Genomic DNA, 23,046 nt, shown 5'->3' with positions numbered 1-23,046 from the left:
CTCGGGGTTATGCGTCGGTGCTTGATGCGGTGGGACTGTAGGTAGTCGGCCAGCTCAGCCCCGTTGAACGGTGGACCATTGTCCGTGCGCAGTTCACCTAGGAGGCCGTGGGTAGCAATTATTTTCTCCAGCTTGGGGATTACTTCGGTTGCGGCTGTTGAGGGTAGGATTTCCACCTCGGGGTACCGCGAGAAGTCATCCACTACCACGAGCATGTATCTTCCCCCGGGTAGACTGCCAAAGTCAGCACTGGCTCGCACCCACGGCGATTGCGGGCCTTCCTCAGTGATCACTGGCACCGGAGGGTTGGGTAGGCTGGTCGCCAAACATACAGGACATGTTTTCTACTACCTTGTCGAGGCCGGGGAACCAGAGCTTGCTCCTTAGGCGGGTTTTTGACTTGATGATGCCTTGGTGTGCGCCATACGCCAAGAGGGTGGCCTGCTGGGTGAGACTGCTAGGCAGCACCAAGCGGGGACCTCTCAAGAGGCACCTTCCGGAGACACGGATAGTTCGTTCCTGACCTGGTGAAGTGCCTTGAGTGACGCTTGGGCCTCAGGCGTGCAAAAGGACGACGGGCTTTGGAGTGGCTTCCAGTTTCCTGACGCGACGGCTTGGATGGCAATCTGCAGACAGTTGTCCTCTTTGGTTGCTCGCGCCACTTCCTCCAGTGATATCGGTAGAGGTCTGGACCTTTCCACGATCATCCGGACGTATTCTTCTGTGGCCGCGGCTTCCGTGGCTTCCGAGTCGGTAGCCGGGCGGGCGTGTCTGGATAGGAAGTCGGCTGGATTGCGGGCACCTGGTCGGTACTCCACTGTGAACTGGAATTCCTGGAGTTGGAGTACCCACTTTTCAATCCGAGGAGGAGGACGTGACGAGGAGCCTTGGAACAGCGGGACGAGGGGTTTGTGATCCGTGATTACCACAAAAGGTTGTCCATACAGATAAATGTGGAAGTGCCGGCACCCCCACAGGATGGCGATGGCCTCCTTCTCAATCTGCGAGTAACGCTGCTCCGTCGGGGTGAGGGTTCTGCTCGCATACGCGACGGGGGCCCATTCTCCGCACCTTTGCTGTTGGGCTAGCACGGCTCCGAGGCCTGTCGGGCTGGCGTCCACCATGAGTTGTGACTCCTTCCGGGGATCGAAGTAGGCTAGGGTCGTGTCGGCTGAGAGCGCCGCCTTGGTTTTCTGGAATGACTCCTGCTGATCCGGACCCCACTCCCAGGTGGCAGAGGCTTTTGTGAGGTCACGGAGGGGCCCGGTGAGGTCGGACAGGTCCTTGATAAACCTCCCGCAGTAGGTGACCATCCAGAGAAAACTGCGAACGGCCGCCACCGACGTAGGCGCAGGGGCTGCATGGATGTCTTTGACTTTTTCCGGATCCGGGCCTATTCCTTGGTCGGAGAATTTGTATCCGAAAAAACTAATGTCCTTACGTAGGAAGTCGCATTTTTCCTTGTGGAGGGTCAGCCCTCGCTCCTGAAGCCGGGTAAACACTGCCCGGAGGCGTCGGATGTGTTCGTCCAGGGTCGGGGCATGTACTAGAATGTCGTCACTGACATTCATGACGCCATCCAGCCCTTGCAGGACATTCTGAATAATGTTCTGGAACACCTCCGCCGCGCTCAAAATCCCAAAGTTTAGCCGGGTATATCTCCAGAGGCCGGCGTGCGTGGAGAAGGTGGTGATTGGGCGGGAGTCCGGGTGTAGGGGAATTTGGTGATACCCCGATCTTAGGTCCATTTTAGAGAACCCTTTTGAGCCAGACAACTCTCCAACTATGTCGTCTATGGTCGGTGTCAGGTGGCGCTCGCGCTTGATGGCGAGGTTGGGGACGCGCATGTCAATGCAGATCCGCACCGCGTCCGGCTGTTTCGGCTTCTTGGCTACTACGATGGGCGACACCCATGGAGTGGGCCCGCTCACCCTTTCGATAATTCCCGCCCGCTCGAGTGTCCGTAGTTCCGCTTCAACCTTGGGCCGTAGGTGGAACGCAATACGTCGGTGCCGGAGGGCCACCGGGGCGACTGACTTGTCTATATGGAGGTGAATGGCGGGTCCCTTCAGACATCCGATTCCTTCAAATAGTGACGCATGTTCCAGTGCTAGTTGGTCCAAATTGCGGGTTTGGACTGTGAGTGCAAAGTGGATCAGCCCGAGGTCTTGGGCCGTTCGGCAGCCGAGCAGGAACCCAGCTCCTTCTTGCGACACGTAGACTTTGGTTTGTAGCCGAGTGGCGTCGTGGGACAGATCCGTCCTGAACACCCCGCACAGGCGTAGCGGGTGACTGGTGCCATAGGCGTATACTTGCACCCTGGTTAGATTGAGTGTCGGTGCGTTTTTCAGAGTCTGGTATACGCTGGCAGCCATCAGGTTGATTGACGCGCCAGTGTCAATCAAGGCAGCTACGGCCTGGTCTTGCACCGTGACTGTGCACATGGGTCCTGCGGACGATGTGGCTGCCAGGGTATTGAGCATTCGCACGACATGGACGGAGGCCACGTCCGCTTCATCGTCGTCCATGTCACTGCTGGCGGAGGTGCTGGGTAGCGGTTCCAGCTGTCTTACCCTCCCGGGTGGGCCACCCTGCTTTTTCCTTGGCGTCGACAGGCACACGCTTGCAAAATGGTTGGCCTTGCCACATGCGCTGCAGATCTTGCCTTGGGCCCGGCATGCTCCTCTGTGGGGCGTCGCTCCGCCGCACCACGCGCAGGCGCGGCCAGGGGAGGCTTGAGCCGGTCTTGGATTCCTGTGCCGGGGTTGTCTTGCGTGACTGTCGGGAGCCTCGGTCTTGAGGGCGCACACCGGCTCTGTCTTGATTGCGACCGTCTGCTTAGGCTCCATGTGCGCAGCCCTGGCCTTGGACAGTTCCTTCGATCATCCCAGCGTGAGGATGTCGTGCATGGGCATGTTGTCCGCCTCCAACACCCTCTCGCGTAACTTCGAGGACGCGCAGCCTTGGATGAATTGAGCGCGAATCTCGTCGTCCGCATCGGGGAGGGTGAACGTGCTGGCCAGCTTCTTCAACCTTGCGTGGAAAACATCCACCGACTTTTCAGGGAGCTGGCGGGCCTGGAACCTCTCATAGTCAGCGCTTGCAAACAGTTCAAAATACGCTGTGATGGCGTCGCGCAGTGTGTCGTACGTCCTGGGTGGGCCACCTTCAACTATGTCCTTCGAGATGTCGTGGATCGCCTCCCCTCCAAGGTGTAACAGCATGGCACACCTCCGCTCGGCCGCCACTTCCGCCACGACAAAGTAGTTCTCCAGCCGTTCCACCCACTTCTTCCACCGGGCGGCTTGCGACGGGGGGTGCCGGTGACTGCAAACGGCTCCAGGGGGGGCACGTTGGCCATGGCCGCAGAGGATGGGCGCGGGCAGCCGGGGCTTCACTTGCACACTTCGGGGGGTGCACAGTAACCTCTCCGGCGTTGATCGCGGGTACACCTTGTAGTTCCGATGACCAGGGGTGCCTGGGATGCCGGGAAGGGCGGCCTGGGGCTCCCAAACGTTGAATCGGCACCTCACGCGAGATGCGTGAGAAACGGCAGGCTCAAGTTCTTCGTTGCACGCGAGATGCGTGGGAAACAGCAGGCTCGGGCCTCGCGTTGCACGCAAGAAGCGTGAGGAATGGCAAGCTCGTCCCGGGCTCCGCGTGTGCCGGCTCCGCACACCCGGCAGGCGTCCAGGCTGGTAGGAAGCAGGCAGCAGGGCCGAGTGGGCACGGCCCGACCGATGAGGCAGCCCGGGAGGCTGGGCAGGGTGTAAGTGGCCTCGAGGCAGCAGGGGCCACAAGCGCTGGGGTAGCGCCGGCGAGGGGATGCACAGCCTCGCCGGTAACGGAGGCAGTAGGGCTGCAAGGCATGCGCCGATCCGCTCCTTGGGCAAGAGCGTGATCGGAGGGAGGCAGCGCATGCGATGGGGTGGGCGAGACCACCTCTTCGCCAATGTAGTGGTGCGACCTAAGGCCTAGTAATAAGGTCACGCCACACGTGTTTTGAATGTAGTGGCCAGTGTACTCCCTGCCACGCCCAGTGCTCCGGGCTATTTATTGCCATAATTACGACGCCGTCCGAGGGGACGTCGGGCGTTTCCACTATACACACGTTAAGGGGGGTTTTGGCCTAAACACCACCTGGGGACCCTTACAGTACATGGTCCAGCCCAGGCGAAGACAACACTACAGCACCGGAGCCCACTGATCCCTGATTATTGCTGTATTTCATAATTCTAATAGCATCCGGGGGCCCATTTCGATTTACTTGCACTAGAGATCACGACACACTGGTTGCGCTACTGTTGTGAACAGCATCACAGTAATAAACCCCTGGAAATCAACCTGTGTTTCATTTAACTTTAGATTTCATTTTTAAGATTGGTATTGTAAAAAGTGAAGAGCAGAGCCTCATTGAACTGTCAGTAAATTAGAAATATGAATGAAGATAGCAAGTAGTGATTAATTTTTAAAGAAGTAAGTGCCAGGGCCCTTCTCTTGAGGCTTTTGCAGCTTGCACAATGATAGCACCAACAGAATTACTAACCATCACACTCCTACAAGTGTGACTGTTCAGACTATTTCAGGCCATCCAAAGTTATAAGAATTCATTTTGTCATTTTTTGGCATGGCATTTGCAAAACGTTATTTTTAGGGAAGCTCTCAGACCGTCATCATTCTGAAGAAAGAAACATTGGCTAAAAGCAAAAAAAGTTTTTGGGTCTCAAAAATCACCCATTGCCATAGTAGTCTCGGCCACTGAAGGGAACTACTTTGTGTGTGGATGTGCTGCTTGTAAAAGGTAAAAATGCCATCGCTCACAGTGAAATTAGCCAATTGCAGAAGTGAGCTGAAAAGATGCCACATATACTGTATACTGTAGTGGGTAGAAAAAAAAAGTGAATGACACAATAACAGGCCAATGGAAGTGGAGCGCTGGCTGACAGCACTTGTAAAAAAGTATGAAGAAAGTGTGCTATACTTATACTTTTAGTAAAATCACAAAAACCTATTGAATAAAACACACCTTTCTGTTCTATGACACTCAATAGAATGTCCACTTAGGATAATACATCTAATACACACACACACTATATATATATATATATATATATATATATATATATATATATATATATATATATATATATACAGAGAGAGAGAGAGGTACATTTTGGTACATTTTAGGTAAGAAGAACTATGGTATTAGCTTCAGGGAGCAGCCAACCCCACAAGAACTTCAAAATAAAGATAGATCCTGATAAAGCCGGATTCTTATCTGTCTTACCATCACCAAGAATCCTCTCAGGTCGCCAGGATCTTTCTATCTGCTAAATAGTGAAAAGGGGAGGAAATCCAACTTTAGCACATAACTAAACAAATCGAATCTGAACTCTAAAGGACCACTGACTCCGAATCTCAAAATTTAAGGATTCATTACAAAGCCAAAAATAATTGCACATACAAGCACCTCATCACGAGGTTTAGGTAATAAATGGGCACTAATACAAAAAATATTCTACGCAGGAGTCTCATCCGACTCAGAATAAGAAGAATAGTCAGCTCCAGAAGCATTAGGCAACCAATAACCGCTCCGATCTCTATATTAGAAGTCATTAACCTAAAATGAATTCAGTTAGTCTATCCCTACTCTATCTCTAAGGTGATATCCCTACTTAACATTTTCCCTCAGGCAAGAGAATAGAAAAAAAAGGTGTCAGAAGTGAAGACTTCCTTAGAAGTACACTCACTTTGCTCAGTACGGAGCTTGTTCTAAGATGCTCCTTCTAGCTTCCCATCTAATCCTCAACTGCCCAACCCATGGGGCACTGTGCCTAATTCAAAATCCCAAAATCATAGAACATGCCCTTCATCACACCTCTTTAGCCAGGTCTTCCTCCGGTACTTTTCCACCGAAACTTGTACTCCATCCAAAGACGGTTAGCTTGACCTTGGGTCCCAGGCACCTCCTCCGCTGAAAGTATCATCCCTGCATTCCAGTACACTCCTGTGTTGGCTTCTCCTACCATCCTAACTCCTACAACAAAGGGTTAGTCTTCCTAATAAGCTAGGTGCCTTGCAACTGCAACAGAAACATGGGAACAAAAAACTTTCCACTTCTCTGAGATCTGCTGAGCCTCACAAACCCTTGGAGCCTTCTCAAGGGAAACAATTTTTGGAATGAATAGGCCTTTCTCTCAAACGTGCATGCGGTCAAGCCTTTACACATTTTAAACACACATTTCTAAAATCATACTATAAGCATTGATATTCATTAAATTGCATACATGAATAAGCAAATCTACACGTGCAGACTTTAATATGGTGCACGTTTGAATCCTAATACATCACATTATACGTGAACTAAGTCGTTATGCATCATCTAGCATACATTTTGACTAAACATTTCACTAAACTTCATAAATGACTTGGTTACATTTCTATTCGCACCAATATATGCTGCTTTTAGTACTACATTTCTGAGCCACACGTCCCACTAAATATATGGGTGCAGACTACCAGTGATTATAATGCACCCCTACAAATATCAAAACAACATGGCGCTCTGTCAATCCTGTTACGTAGCACTGAGCAGGGAGCATGGACAGGTTGGAAAACTGGCATTTGAGTCAAACACCTATGATGATGAAGAGAAATTCAGATGAAGATGAAAAATCAAACATTTAGAATCGCACACAAATGTGCACACTTTTCTAGTTTTGTCAAAATACATAGGACATGGCCCAGACCCTTTGCCTAGAAGTCATTCCTTTCTTGTCATTAAAAATTCATGTGTGTGTGTATGATCGCCCTTTTCTCTGAGCATGGTTTCTGAATCACACCATTTTCGTTTACTAAAAACCCCTCCACTAATGTTTCTCTCCATGTGCATGCCCACATACTAGAATGCATGTTGCTAAGACCTGGCCATCCTCTGAGTGCTGTGGTCATTATGTGGAGACTGCCCAGGCCTCCTGTAATGTAAAGTGAAGTCACTTTGAATGGGGCCCACACCACACCACACAACAGATAGACTTTGATATGACGATTGTGGATAATGCAGTAGGTTGCTGATAAATAGGTGATGACTCCTGAATGTGCTCCAAGCACAGGGGTTAATTTACATATAGAAATCTACTGGCTCCTGTGGGGAAGACCGTGATGGCATGAAACTCTCACAGGTAGTGTTGGTTCTTGGTAGAGCTCATTAGCTTGGGTTGGATAGTGGAAAAATATATTTGTACAGGTTGTAAGGTTCCTGAGGGCAAGCGGCATACACTGGTGGTTAGAGAGCAAAAGAGGGCCACCGGTGAAGGTTTGAATGCCCTTAAAACATGTAGTATACATTGATAGCGATGAGAATCCCTGGGACAAACTTCTGGCAAAGATGATGATTGCCCTGAGGTTAACACACATGCACTGGTGATGAGCTAAGAGTGGGATATTGAGTCTTGCTGGCGGTCACTGATTAGTCCACTGGCGCAAAAGTAAATAGCCGTGGTAGAAAGTACGCTTACATTAAATTGGGTCACAAAGCTTGAAAGGTGCTGAAAATGCTGTTTGTGGGTGCGGCGAGATTAGTAGTAATTATACTAAAATAGTGCTTCGCAGAACAGCTACACTATTCCCAAAATGTATATTTCCTTTGTTTACTTACATTCCTAATCAAAATGCAATCTCTTTGATTTCCGAAGAGGGACAGTGCATGTCTGTTTTTTGAGTGAGAAATACAATGCTTAGTTGATTTTGTGTTTAATAGGGTGGATCCAACTAGAGTCTTAAGCAGCACAATTAGATATCTCAATATTTGCATAAAGATTAAATAACAGATCTGAATTTGGTGAATATCCTTTTATTTATTTTTATCTGCTTGATGTGAACCTTTCTCTTTGTGTTCTTCGTAGAATGGTATCATTAGTGAAAGCGGTGTTACCAACGAAGGCTTTGAGCCCGATCCTGACCTGGATGATCCCGAAGAGAGTGAAATCCAAACCAAGGAGGTGGAGGTGCAAGTGGATTGGAATTCAGAGCTACCAGTCAAAGTGTCAGTCCCCAAAGTCAGCATTCACAGCATCATTTTCGATTTTGGAGGCATACCCTTCATGGATGTTGTAGCTGTGAGGTCAATTAAGCAAGTACGTTTTGTTCCGTTGTACAATATTCATGCCTACTGAAGCACTGTCATCTGGATCTGTAGTGCCGCATTTGTAAACACAATAATAATTTGACACATACATTTTGAATGTGTTGCCTACAAGGTGCGCTTGAGAGATTTATTAGGTAAAACAATGGAGGGGTAAATGAGCTGAATGTGAAAGTAGCTCTCTTCACCCTATAAAAGTCGCCAATGGTTCCAGAATCACATTTCTTTTCAATGATGAGGATCGGAAACGGGGCTACACCAGGGAGACCTCTTAGAACATCTCATTCTTTGCTTTTATGCAGGAAAACATTCTAGGTTACATTAAATAAATGTAAAAATCTAGTTTATATCAAATACCCCTCATCAATTCCTTGGAACAATATAAAACAGGTGTCAGTCGATTGCAGGCTGCCTGTAGCTTGTAGACACGTTCAGAGTTGCTTGAAGCCTTGAGTTCATTTTTAAATAAGCACATGGTCACAGTTTCCTTTTAAAGTTAAGGGAAGGCTGTGTTTATTTTATAATATCAGGCTGCAGATAACAGGGCCTAATAACGAGCAGTACTCTTAAAGATGTATTACCCAGGCTGGGTCATGAGGAGAAGAACTGAAGTAATGAGGTATTTAACTCTTAAATAAAATTCCCTGTCAACTCAATATTGGAGCTTGAGAGCACAAAAGAATATTTGAAATGGGAGAACATTAAATTGAAAAGTTACTTTTATGAATAACTTCATTTTAATTTTCTCCCATTTCAAAGTCTCACATTTACAGCAGGCCTCTTGCTCTCAGTGGCCAGCAGACACTGTGCCATATTTATAACTAGCAAATGAATACAGTCTAAACATTTTTTAAATGGGAAAAATGTAAAGTGCCGATAAATATTTCAATGAAACATTCAGTCTTATTGTCTTTCTCCACTTTTGAGTCAATTACATCTTAATGTTTTATGAAGCATGATTCTTCACTTTAAATTACGCCTATTTAAACAAATGGCTGTGTTTTTCCATTATAAATATGGCACCATGTGTACAGGCCATTGGGAGCACAATGGCTGGTGTTTGTAAATGTGACTCTTGGACATGGGAGAAAGTTTAAATGATGAGTTTTGTGAAATCTGTAAAAAAAAACATAAAGTTAACTCTTCAATTTTATAATTTCCCATTTTAAACTGTCACCTTTACACACACCATGCATTTTCTCCCAGTGGCTGATAGACACAGTGCCATATTTATAACTGTAAAATACAGCCATTATTTCAAGTAGGAGAACTTTAAGGTGCAGAAAATCTTTCACAGTATGAACATTTTTGCATAGCATGTTTCGACACTTTAAATGTTTTCTGATTTAAAAGTTTTACTTTGTTTCCCACCTTTGATTCAGTTCAAAAGTGCAGATAGAACTGATCCATTTAATATAAAACATTTGATTCCTATTTGAACGCAGCATACTGCTAGTTGATAGAATATTGATATACAGAACTAGTGAGGAATCAGTATTGTCTGCCCTGACCGTGAATGCAAATGCACTAAAGTTACTTCTCTCCTAATGCGTTAAACAACTACTTTCAGCCTACAATTATGATGTTGCTGATTTTTTTTAACTAACATGACAAATGAATCTTCTTCTAAAATATATATGATAGATTATTTTTTAATTGTTTTACAGTTTGCCATATTTTGTAATTTTTACTTAAAATCAAAATTTTAAAAAAGCAATACACTATGCCTGCCAAAACCCTTTTTCATTTTACTTTTAATAATTATGTTGTATTATTTTCTCATATTGCATTTTTATGGTTTTTGGTAGTCGTCATGCATTTTTAAAACTCTTTTGAGTGACTAATAAAGAAATAAATATTTTAAACATGTACAGAAATACGACCCCAGATGCATTAATATAAATATGACAATCACTGGAATTACTGGAATATCTTACTTTATTTTCAGATTGTAAAAGAATTCCAAAGGATTGACGTGAGAGTCTTCATTGCCGCTTATGATGGTACATATCAAAGACTGTTTGCCCTATCATCTCCTGCTATGTTAGTCAATGTAACATTTGTATTAGGTCACTATATTCTCCAGATAGCACATTCCAGCATTTTTAAAAATTATTTAATGTATTAGTTTTTTTTATTAAACACTACACTACATAAAAACATAACAGAAGGCCGGATCTGAGTATCACATGCTACCATTATTTTCACACAATAACAATAAGCCTATCCTAGGTTTCACAAAAATGATTTTACATTGAAGCATATATGGAATATCAATTTTGCTCTTCCCCAATGCTGTTCAAGTAAGTTCTCAAGGGACCTAGCATGACAAAACAAGTAGAAGCACAGTGTATGTTTCCTGCCGTTCATTGCAGGTGCTCATATCCTTTATCCAGTAAGGCAGTTTACGTTACAGTCCCCACAACCGTGCCTTGGCCATGTGCCTTATTGTTCAGAAATAGCACCACTGCTGCTGGCTTTCTACCTGCCTTTGGAACTGCTGCCACAAAACCCAAGTAAAGCTGTATCGGAGGTAATGAACAATATTCTACCTCTATAAGTTGTGAGTGTGAGACTGGCTCACTCTCTTTCACTCTTGCCAAAACATACTCATGTCAGGGAGCTTTACGGGAAATGTGGTATAAGCAGCAAATGTATCTCATTTCAATGATGTCTTGAGTTGCCTCGCACAACACCCCAGTCATCCATGCCACTTTCAAATGCTCACTACTCCTCCCAGAGTGGGAGGAGCTGACCCAAAAGTAATGTCACAGTCAATCTAATAGTAGGTCATGATTCCAGAGTAATAGAATATTTCCACAAAAGTAAACTAAGGCTTTGCAACCACCTCATGTTCCCATCCTAGGTTAAAAGTGTATATTGCGAGTGGTGTTCCATAACTTGAGAAACAAAAGCCCTTCCTCGCTGCATGGTTAACTAAACACACCAAGAGGAACCTCCTCCAGTGCTAACTGGTTAAGATCAAGGACTGGTCCTCACCAATGTCTATCAAGCACTTGAACCTTCACCACTACCCTCTGCCATGACATTTAAGAGAATCGCAGGGCTCTATGAATAACAGGATCGCCCAGTTGTCTAATGAATGTAACCCGATAAGTGATACCTTAAACAAAGCACCTACAATATTGAGGAAAAATTTAAAAAAACAAACACAACAAATGAGTTGCAGGGTGCTTTTGTTTTGTCATGACCATCTTTAAATTATGTACATTCTTCTAGAGCAATAGTATGAAATCATGCATACTGTTGTAAATTGAAAATAAAAATGTAAATCAATTAAGTGAAACCTGCAAAATATTTGTTAAAGAGTTGGGTTTTGGTCCTCGTTTCTTGTTCCACTCTGTAATACTTCTCGATAACTTTCCCTAAATATCTGATTTATTTTAGATGAAGTTCTCAAAAAGTTTGAAACGTGTCTGTTCTTTGACAATGATATGAAGCAGGACATATTTTTCCTGACTGTTCATGACGCTGTCCTCTACATACAAAGCCAGAACATGTTCCGAGACCTTGAGGATCCGATCTTTGAGAAGGTAAGATGGTTAGCCTTCTCTCTGCCACTCCATGAAAGATTATCTGGTGGTGTTAGTACATAAAGAGATTCATGGACCAGGTGGGAAACACCCCCTTCTGCCATCTGTGTATTCAGCAGGCTTCCTCTCATAAACCTGCAAGCTTTTATTTCCCTGCATGGAAATGTAAGTGGCGGGGATTCCCTGTACAGTTTCAAAAAACATAAATGTCTTCAAAGTCCTTTAGAGACAATTTCCAGTCCTATGATTTGTAAAGAGCACAGTTTATTCTAACCACAGCCATCTACCTACTTTCCTGTTTCTTTATATGTTTCACACTTTATATTTTAGTACAAGATGCACACAATGTACACATTTTCCTGCTCATTCTGCAGACGAACCTCTCTAAAAAGAACATTTGGCGCCTATATACAGACTCATACAAAGTAAGAAGAGTTGAGATAAAATAGGGTTTTTGACAAATGTTCTCATGAGAGATGAAGACTGTCCTTATAAGTTTGAAGATTCTGAATCAGAAACCAAGTTCAACAGTGAATGGTCGATCTCCAGCTCACCCCACGCCATCTAGGTCAGCTTCAGCCAATCCTTATGTTTATTTTAGAACGTTTTTGCTCCTTGGACATCGAGTCCTTATCTGGGGACAGAAAAGGACAATGTGCAAGTCTCGGAACCCAAGGGGACGTTGGGTTAAATACCAGGACTTGCCAAAGTTGACCCTGATGAAGTGGGATGACAAAAATATGGATCCCTCATAAATACTTCTTGTGCAAACATTTTTGTTTTTCTGTTTCTGCATTTACTAATTCTGTCATGCTCTTCTTTTAATGTTTAGATATCACTGATGCAAGATTCCAAGGAGCCTCTGGAATTCACTGGTCTAGAGCCCTCAGAAAACGAGCTTGATGCTCAGGAAGAGGTATCTCAGTCAACTCGCTTACCTTGAGAGTGTCTATATTTATGTTTACTGTGCTGTTCAGGATGTGGTAGTAAATAGTGTGACGGTGGCGGCATACAGGAAAAACGAGGCACTTTAGAATGATCTTGTAGCGATCTGTGTTAAGGTTGCATCAAGCTGGGAGTGGAGGTGTTCATGGTGATTTTGGAGGGGGGAGAGGAAGAGGGTGATTTTTTTGCTTTAACAATTTAATTGCTTTAAGGCACAATTTGGAGTTTGTCTGACAGACATACCATTTCTAAAGAACCTTTGGTACGCCGGTGGAGTCAAACCTGATATATTTAGTCATCTATCTCTACCATAGTGACGGATTAGGAGTAAACACCAGTGGGATTTCATCCAAAGTTGCTAATGTTGAAAATCTATCAACATGTGAAAGCACTGCAAATGTACCTTTACAGTGGAGGTCCACTATCAGCACCCACATTCCACATCTCAGGGACTGGTTCCTGGATACTTACTGAGGAGGGGGATTTCCTTTAGAGACAAGGACGAAGCAATAACAGTGGTAAATGACAAATAGGCACCAATTTTAAATTATGGAGGAATACCACTGTGGATACTTCCAGGTTATAGGAATACCAGGGGATATTGCCCCTTGGAAATGGGGAAAAGGATAAAAAACATTAGGGTTTCGACAATAATACAACGATACCTATTGTGCATGATTGCCCATTTTAAGCCAATTCCCCACTTTTGCCTGTTATAGAGTGAAAACCTGAAATGTTCTTATATTACTCAAATCCTGATTAGGGCAACAGTCCTGTTGCCGGCTATCTCAGAAATTTGACTAAACTCGTAGTGGTGTACACTGTGTACCTTGGAACCTGCTAAGGAAGGGCATAGTGCCTAGAGGTTTTCCTGCATAAGATTTATAGATTTCTTTAGATACATTATTTTGCTGACTCTGCTATGTTTCTAAGACAGAGGAGGGAAATCTAAAAGTAGATGATCATCTTTTGATTTTGGGGACTTCTGCCTTTTCCAATGATTCTACTGCTGCCTATTGACACATATGGTAGCAGACCTGGTGCGTCATCACAGTAGAATTACTGCAAATTAGCACTGCATTACAGTACCAGGGGACATTTGAGCAGATTTCCCTTCCCCACCCTCCTGTACGTTTGCCCTTAGCATGTCTTCCGCCATTTCATTTAAATGTGCTGTTTTCCATTTTGTAGGCTAAAACCATAGAAACTGAAAGTGACTTCAAAGAAGGAAAGGAATTGAAGTCTACAGATTTATTACAGTGGCAAAAGTGCAATGCAATAGTTGTAATTTGATTTAACTTTCCCACAGAAAAATACAATGTTTTACATTGCACCTATTTTTGCCTTAATTCTCCTATAGACTACAATCCCTGTCCTCAAAACATATCACTTTTTTCAGGGGTTGAACGCAATAAAAAAAAGAGGACAGCAGATGTAAGAAACCTGTTTACAAAGATTGAGAATAAGATAGCTTCTGAATCTATTTCTAATTAATGAGTCGACAGTAGTGCTCAACATTTGTCCAGGAGGTCCTCAGTCGTGCCAAATTTTAAGGGTAGCCACTGAGATAGAACATCACACAGTTAATCTAAATTGAACCATTTACAGAGTTAGTGGCTACTCTGAAATATGGGCACCGCACCAGGCCCTCTTGGACCTAGGCTGGACTGGCTGCTGTAGCTTCATCTGCACATTGACCATTATAAGGACCTTTCATATGTGCTATCAAGAAGGAAAGTGTTCATTGGTCTGTTTAGAAGCATAATTTGGCTACAGAAATCATATGCTTTAGCTAACCTACAGCGGAATTGCAGATTAAAAAAGGTAAACTATTTTGCTCATGTTAATTTCCTAGTTTCTTCTGGATTTCCAAGAGTTTATTTTTACCTTTTTCTAAGCATTTTTTAGACTCTCCATCATTTTGCATCCAATTGAGAAATTTGCACTTTTCAGATTATTGCTACATTTGGAGCACGCTTCCATCATTTATGTAGTTCTTGAAGAATTCCAGGAGTGCTCCTGGAAATCGTAAGAGCGCCATATTTCATTAGGAATATTTGCAAGCGTAACATTTTATGACACTGCGGTGGGAAACATCTATTGCAATGCAGGCATTACATCGTAGTGCCTTTACAACGCAGTCAGTACCACGACTGTGACGTTACCGCGAGTTCTATTACAATGCAAGTCATTACAACGACTTGCCTTGGGGAAAGCGGTGTTGGACTGGTGTTGGATTTTAAGTCCAACATCTTCCTTACTGATACACTGACTGGAGTTGGAATAGTAATTTAAACTATTCCAAAGTCCAGTGTTTCCCTAAAGCAAGTCGTTGTACTGACTTGTGTTGTAATGGGACTTGTGGTATTGACTGCATTGTTAAGACATGTGTAGTTTTGGTATGCGTGGTAACAGATGCTATTCCCCTGCGGCCCTAATAGCAGATGTAGCCGTTTTAAGGTTCAGCAGTGTGGATACACTAGTTCTCAGGGTGTTAACCTACTTTCTAGAATTGTGGTTCCTGACAGTCTAGACTTAGCCATTTCCATATCACTTCTAGAAGCCATAAGGGCCAGAGGTTCCACCACACCATTGCTAAGGGCACTAACATATCTTACACATTGACTACTTCCACTGTAGACACAGCTGTGTCCTTAAGGTTCCCAGGTTAGACACACAACTGCTAAGAGAGGTAAGACATGTTCTATCATTGCAGCACCTGCCGGTGTGGACTTAGTCTTAGTGAAAGCTCATGAAAGACGGGTGTAGTTCTTTTTGTTTCAGAGAAAAAGGATAAAATGGTTCGGAAATTGAATCTGAAACCATTCCAAATGTTATAACTACTTCTTTTTAATTTTCTTTCAACACAGGCTATGCGCAGACTGGCTTCATGAAGAGGTACCAGGGAATCCATACACGTGGGGTGGATGAAGACGAAATTGAGGTTCTTCATGGCAATGGACTCTATGGCGTGACTAATTATCAAGCTCTTTTTACTTCATGGATAATTCGTTGGTGAACAGCAGATGCACCCGAAGCCTCTGATTTAGATATATTTCCACAACATTTAGTTTTGGACAATGACAATGTCAGCAGCTCTGCTTATGAGGATCACCCATGCAACAGCACCAGTGGTCTGGTATTCATGAAAGTAAAGCTCATACAGTGGATATAGGTATTACCTATACTCTGCACTTACAGCCTCTTTTCTGACAGTATACTGGAAATAATACTTATCAGATCATTTCTAGGACTTTAATCATCTAAAATCACCCTTTTTGTATGTAATATAATTCTTTTTTTATTCAGAAATTCCATTTTGCTAAAAACATTGTCTTTCTCAAAGGAGCATGAAATGTATAAACTAATATTATAGCAACTGTGTTTTAAATGGTGGTACGCAGATAACTATGGATCCGGAAGACTCTGTGACAGTATCCTACATTTACATTTTTTCCTTCATGGTGGCATAGGGTCTAGCCCTTGCAAGTTTATCAGTTGCTGCATTAGGCCCAAGAGCAAATTTGTCTTGCAATTTGGTGATGGGCCTTCAGTGAGAAAGTGGGTATCTGTTGATGATTCAGTCAGATGCAGACGGGGTCTTCTTCCCTATCAGCTGCCTAGCAAAGAAATATAAATATTTAAGGGAGCATTTGTGAGGGCTGTTAGTGTTGGCACTGTGTACTCCATCTCAACATGTTGTACTATCTAACAAGCAGCATATGTACCTATTAGAGGATGGTGTGGAATAGGCCAGTAAAACACTGTTTTCATTTGCAGTACACACAATCTTTGCCTCCTGGACCAGATCCAGGAAACATCCTAATAGTAAAATACAAACTGCCTGGGGTACACACCCAACAATGTCACCAGTTTCTCTTGCTACATGGACAAGTTGATATTAGAAAATGGGCCTCAAGTATTCGCAAGGACCTTTCTGTGAGATAGATTGCGTATGTGCAAAGTCAACATCCTCACAACAATAGGGGCAATACCACAGCAGATGGGATTGTGTCCTGTGAAATAATCAAGTTCTATGTGTGCTGTACAAGCGTCCATCATGGAAGCAGGCAGAAGCGTAAAGATTCCCTCAAGAGATGTGCTAAATGTCTGCTGGAGGCAGAAACGATTAGAGTGTCCCCTGGGAAAGTAAACTTCTAGAGGTTCTTGCAGGGGTTGGGCGCTAGAGTGCAGCAAATAAATGCATGGAGTTCATAGGCCATTCTGACCTGAGGCTAGGAGTGCCTATGCACAAATGTTTGTAGGGGACATCATAATGGGGGCTTCAGCCCCCTTGCCCTCATGAAAGGTCAGATACCCTGCAAAATGCCATCAGTGAGTGGTGGGTAAACTTGCAGTTTTGTGATCCCACGCTGCACGATCCCCCACACACCCTCACAGCGTGAGAGGAGAGGGATGGAACCAAGAGCAGATTTAGAGATTCCTAAGGATCGTCAAAAAGAAAGATGTTCATTGCATCAGTTGAACCCAACAAAGAAGACTTTCTTGTGAAGGCTTAGCTCTGGCTCCACTCCTTTCAATACACTGTGACATCAACTTACACTTTCTCTCTTGTCACACAGTGGATTTGAAGACTTGTAGATTTTAACATTTTCTTATCATGGGGCACTTAGAAGATGCCACATTCTCTAATGTGGTTTGAGTAAACCAAGACTACCTCAAAGTATGTCTTTACCACCGGTGATAGCATATTTTAGAGCAGTTATTGAATAGTTTTTTGATTCTGCAGAACCACATTTAGAAAGAGGCCAGTCCAGTTTGTCAAAGGGGAAGTAGGGTAATGGATATGAGGTAGTGTAGGAGGATGCCAGGGTCTGTATTATCTAGAGAGAACCCTGCCCTGGTCTGTTCCAAGGCTGAGACGTGGGCAGTTCCTTCTATTACATTTACTGCATTGCCCCAGTGCAGATGTCAACTTGCACCTGCCCTGCGGCAGCGCATTGGTGAAAGGCGGACCAGCTTTTTGACGTTCACTGTGTAGATAGCAATGAGTCTTCACTTCAATGGAGGACAGATATTCCCCAGTAGGCAGGTGCAATGAGCGATTGCACCTGTCTAAATGGGGAAGTTTGGGGATCCATTCCCTGTCTTTTATGGGGTCTCCCTTGCAGAGAGCACTAACTGTGCTCTTTGTGGCACAGTTAGTGCAGCCCCTGACAGCTTCTTTGCCTCTGAGTCCACATCTGTAATATGGCCTTGGTACAAAGACAGACTGTTTCCTCATTTGTATGGGCATGGCCCCCATGCATATGAGGGAAATCCACATTGAGATTGCGTTGGCACACATGCAGCACCTACATCATCTCTATTACAGAAGGGGCCGCACATGGTTTGGAGGCACTATTTGTAATACCAAAGTCCTGCGGAGTGGCAGAAAGTGGGCACACACGCCTGGGTATAATTTTGTTCTTTGGGGTCTGGTGTGGAAGCTCTTGAGAGATATGAGGTGGTTGGTTGCACACAAGGCAATTTATTGATACAACCGGAGCAGCAGGGCTGTGGGTGACCATGGAGGGTGCAGGATGTGAGTTATGTTTTTTTTAGGGTTGAGCTCGAGGAGTCTCTGAGGGTGTGGCGGAAGCTGGCAGAATGCCAGGTATTCCCTTTAATAGGTCCTTTACGGGATAGGGTAGGCAGGCAAGAGTGAGAAGGAGGAAAATGGCATTATGATGTCTGTATATGTTTTAAAATAAGAGCTAAGGGGGTAAAAAGAAGAGTAGAAGGAAGGCTATGTTGGGCGCGGCTTTTCCGTGACTCTATCTTGCTGCAAGGGTGATCCATGGGAAACGCTTGCAGACAGGGATGCTCACGTGGGAGGCATGTACAGCATGAAATTGAACATCAGCAGCTGTCAGTAAAGTGGAGTTTTTCACCTCGAGTTTGACTCTAGTTGTCTATAATGTTACTTTAAATCACTTGATAGAAAGGGGTCTCCTTTTCGGCAGTTACACATCTATCAGTTTATATATTTACCCCATACCCTCAGACAATAGCAGCTGTTAATGGCTTTTTGCCTCATTATGTCCCTTCACTTGCAGTGCGGAATAATAATTTCTGGGCTGGCAACTGAGAGCAGTTAGCTATCTCTGGTGAATGTCTTAGGAATGTGGTGCCAAAGGCCCTTTGAACATTTGAACTCATAGAATAGAGGTCAGGCAGTAAATGCTTCTGCAAGCAGTGTGCGAGCGGTCACTCACACAGCTAAAGAAGGAATCCAGTAGCAGCAAAGTGAAGGTTAAAAGTAAGGATGAAATATTCCTGAATCAAGTTGCACTGTATTCACACAATATACTTCGAAACATCCGCACCAGACTAGCTTGAAAATGAGCTCTTTCGTACCTTTCCACCTTCTTTCCTTTCTTTCATTCATTGCTACCCTCCCACCCTATATGCTTCCCAGCCCTGTATCCTCCATGCCCCATTTACCTCATTGTCTCCATCCTCATTCATTTGTATCCTTCCTCTTCATCTCTCCCTTCCCATCTATTCCCTCCATGTATATTTGCTTCCTTCTTAGTTTCTCTCCATCCTTATTTCTTCCTCTCAAACCTTCCCTCCTTTTTTCCTTACCATTGACCACCCCAGCCATTTACTTCCTTCCTCCGTTCCTTCTCCCTTTTGATCTGTTCAACACTCTTTTCCCTCATCTTTCTCTTTATTTTTCTTTCTCGTCCTCTTTCTCTCTCTTCCTCCCATTTCCCATTCCTTCCCCCTTTTCTCTTTTCCTCCTTTCCCTGCTTTTGTCCTTCCATGCTGCCATCCTACCTCGCTGTCTGCCTCCTCTTGCACACTCTTCTTTCCCATCCTTCTTTCTCTTGCTCTCTCGCTCTTCCATCCTTCTTTCCTCTTTCTGTCACTCTCACTGTCCATGTATCTTCCTTCCTCTCTCTCTCTTTCTTTCTTCCTCCTACCAGTACTACAAGCACTGCAGAAGTAGGACCTAAGAGAATCTGTACTCGAGGAGAAAGGAAGGGTAGCAACACTAGTGCTGGACACAGACTCCAACAAAACAAAACAGCACACAAAATAAACCTTTCTTGAGATTGCCTGAGTCACTTGAGCACAGAGGCAGGACTGGCTAACATTTCACGAGCATAGACGAAATAACTATAGCCGGACCAGGGGAATGGCTCTATACTCACATGGGTGGATTTCTTTCTTGATTTCCTAAACAAGGTATATACGGTATTGGCTTCCCCTGTAAAAACATTTACAATTTAATAGGTTCGTGTGCGAGATTTGCAGGTAAAAAATAGGTTGTTCTTAGAGAACAGAAGGTAACTGCATCTCGGCCTGTCTGAGACTACGAATGAAAGAAAAAAAGCAGGTTCACAAAATGTAAAGCCTTAAAAAATCCGTGCAGAATATTTTTAGAATAATATGCAAACAAAGTCAGGAATCTGCATAAGAACCCCACCTGTCTTCAGCAGAATTTCACTTTTTTGTTTTTTCGGTAAACTTTGGACCCTGTGTACAAGAGTCATGCACTGGAATTCAAGTGTGAAAAACGTTAATTTACTGTTTTTATTTGTACTGTATATTTGTTGGTAGTCAGAATTGACAAAACAGAGAACACCTATATAATCTTGCAACTGTATCTAGTGAGTTGATTGCTGGGTACATTTCTGTGGTGTATGAAAGGTAAAGGATTTTCAATAACTGCTGTGTTGTTTGGTGAAAGGTGAATGTGTTGTTCTGGATCTGGGTGATCTATAGTTTATGTAACCTGACAGCAAATTAATCCATACTAGCTTGTCATTCAAAAGTATAGTAAATGTCTCTTTCCTTAAAAAAATTCTTATAGAAAATAACAGTAAAATGTTGTTGTATTTGCTACCACAGTCTTTACGTTTTATAGCTCTGTAAAGTAAAACTGAAACAAAGGATCGAATACCTCTCTTTGAGCAATCAAGATAGAGCTTCACAAAATCAGCATGTCTGTATAATGTGGGAAAAGAACACCACTTTTAAAGCACTTTACAATAATGAAGAAATAAAGCAAAGTAACAATATATGGAAATAAATTGCACTTTATGTTTTAATTTTTAATCTTTCCAGTTTCTTTGACACTGTTCTACTCTTTAGCCTTTTCTGTTCAAATATACAATTAAATACAAACTGTGTGCAAACAGTAGTGTGAGTTTTCTTTCAACCAAAGGCATCAATAATGAAAGAAGTTTATTTTTTAATGGGTTTAAACAAAACAGCCAAAACAGTAGGTCACCAATCGCAAGTATAATGGCTCTTGTCTGGGGTGTCGAACCCGGTCGGCCCCCGATATCCCTTTTCCTTTTAGAGGCCTCTGGAAAATCGCCAGGTGGACCAAATGTGGTCCCATTTCTTGAGGCATCCCCGACACTCATAGACCACCCTCTTTGCCAGTATCCACCAGCCCATGGCCCTTTCCCATTCAGTTTGTTCTGGTGCTACTTTTGCCCCTCCCCCCTGTTGTTCGACTATGAGCCCTAGTGCAATCCATAATTTCGGGTGCTTTGGTATTCTTTCTTCCCCACATATATTCAGCACAAACCATTTTGACGTCTGGACTAGAGGAATGCCACTCACCTGCGTCATGTAGTGTACCAACCCTTCCCAAAAACTGCAGTTTGGGGCATACCCACACTGTATGGGCAAAGGTGCCTGCCTGATAGCACTCCCTAATGAACATTAGCGAGGTGCCCCTCCCAAGCCTTTGCAAAACGGATGTATGACGTTACAACGCATGCTTTTACACCGCATGCCGTTACAACGCATTTTTTACACCGCAAGATCTGTTACAACTCAAGCCTTTACAACGCATGCTTTTACAACGACGTACACTAGATGGAGTGCTGACATTAGAAATGTATAATTTACTATTCTAACTCCAGTCCACGTTGCAGTAGGGAAGGTGTTTGGATAGTAAAACTACACTATTTCTAATGTTAGCACGCCATCTAGTGCATTTCGTTGTAATGGCATGCGTTGTAATGGCATGCGTTGTAAAAGATTTCGCGTTGTTACAGTTTCGTTGTAATGGTAGTGCGGTGTAAAAGTTGCGTTGTAAACGTTGTATACCTTGCAAAACTGTTTGGAAATAGTAGGCTCTGTGTAGTGTCCAGAGTTGGATGGGACATGGGCCAAAGCCCTGCCCTAATGGGGATCTCTCTGGGGCATCTGAGGGCACCCTTCGACTCTTCCTCCTCTAGGTTCCTGAGGTCGCTTTCTAAGTCAACTTTTCAGGCCTCATACGAGGTTTTGGCACAGGGCAGTGACCCAAAGAATCTTTCTGCGCTGCCCAGCGTCAAAAGGGCAGGAATGTGCCTTATCTATGAGATACGGCGCATTCCTGTCCTTTTACCCTGCGCTAGCGCATAATGGGCTGCCATGCGCCAACCCAGGCATCCTTGCACCATGGTACAGTGGTGCCTGCGTTGTGGGGGTGATTGTTGTTGTGCAGGAAGGGATAAGGGTAAGGATATTTTTCCTCGTTGCACCTCCCTAACGCCACCCCTGGGGTGGCGTTAGAATCTGACGCATTCCCAGGTTTACGATTCCTCATAAATCTGGGAATGCTTCAGATTCCATGGGTGTTGCATAGGAACACCCATGGAATTCCCCTTTCATGCAGTGTTCTGCGGGAAAGGGGCATATATTTACAAGGCCATATAAACTCATGCAAAGTGGCTTTGCCAGGCCTTGTAAATATGCTGCTGCACATTGCGCCACAAGAACATCAAAAAAGTGACACTCCGGTGGTGCAAAAGTGACGCTATGAGCCTCGTAAATGAGGCCCTAAGTTTGTGCAGTACATTTGGGGAATTGTTTAGTATTTTATTGTATACTAAGGAGGTTGTGCCCTTGGTCATGCGGTTGGCTAGTGGTCTGTCCTCAAAGGGGGCTGACTTAGTGAGATTATGGCCCTATGGAAAGCAAGCTCTCAAGGCTTGCTTCACTTGACTATAGCTAAATGTTTCTTTGCTTGCCATTTGGTCGGACTACCTGAGAGTGTCAAAAGGGCTAACATCACCACTGCCATAGGTCACCCAGTTGTGAAAATCCCTATCATGTCCCATGCAGTGAACCGCTTCAGGTGCCCTCCCCCGCCTTGAGTACTTCACTGTCCCATAGCAGGGTCAGTTCCATGGAAGTGACTTTCCAATCCAAGAACGACGTTGCCGCCTCCCAGACCGCCCTCATTGTCTTAGTGTGTGGTGATAAGGTTTGCCACGCAATGCTTCGGTATAACAATGCGAGATATCCCCTTGGTCCCATTCCATATCTATTCACTCAGACTACAGAGTCCTCCTTCATCACAGACATCAGATTGTGTATAATTCCTAGTTGCACTGCCCAATAGTATTTTTTAATGTTCTGTCCGGCTGTGCCCCCATTGTAGACACC

At 44.2% G+C, this 23,046-nt stretch overlaps 1 protein-coding gene across 1 annotated transcript in view; it reads left to right on the top strand.

Moving 5' to 3' along the window:
* The window catches only part of SLC26A4 (solute carrier family 26 member 4), a 161,125-nt gene extending 140,333 nt beyond the window's left edge, over positions 1-20,792 (top strand). The window contains exons 17-21 of the mRNA XM_085654118.1: positions 7,905-8,135; positions 10,092-10,146; positions 11,552-11,697; positions 12,530-12,613; positions 15,513-20,792. Of these exons, the coding sequence (XP_085510244.1) occupies positions 7,905-8,135; positions 10,092-10,146; positions 11,552-11,697; positions 12,530-12,613; positions 15,513-15,536 (540 nt within the window). The 3' untranslated portion in view covers positions 15,537-20,792. The remainder of the gene's footprint in view (positions 1-7,904; positions 8,136-10,091; positions 10,147-11,551; positions 11,698-12,529; positions 12,614-15,512) is intronic.
* Positions 20,793-23,046: the final 2,254 nt, after the last annotated feature.

Source organism: Triturus cristatus, chromosome 4_1 (assembly GCF_964204655.1).
Source record: "Triturus cristatus chromosome 4_1, aTriCri1.1, whole genome shotgun sequence".
NCBI lineage: Eukaryota > Metazoa > Chordata > Amphibia > Caudata > Salamandridae > Triturus > Triturus cristatus.
The sequence above is the reverse complement of the archived record's forward strand: the minus strand, read 5'-3'. Positions and strand labels throughout refer to the sequence as shown.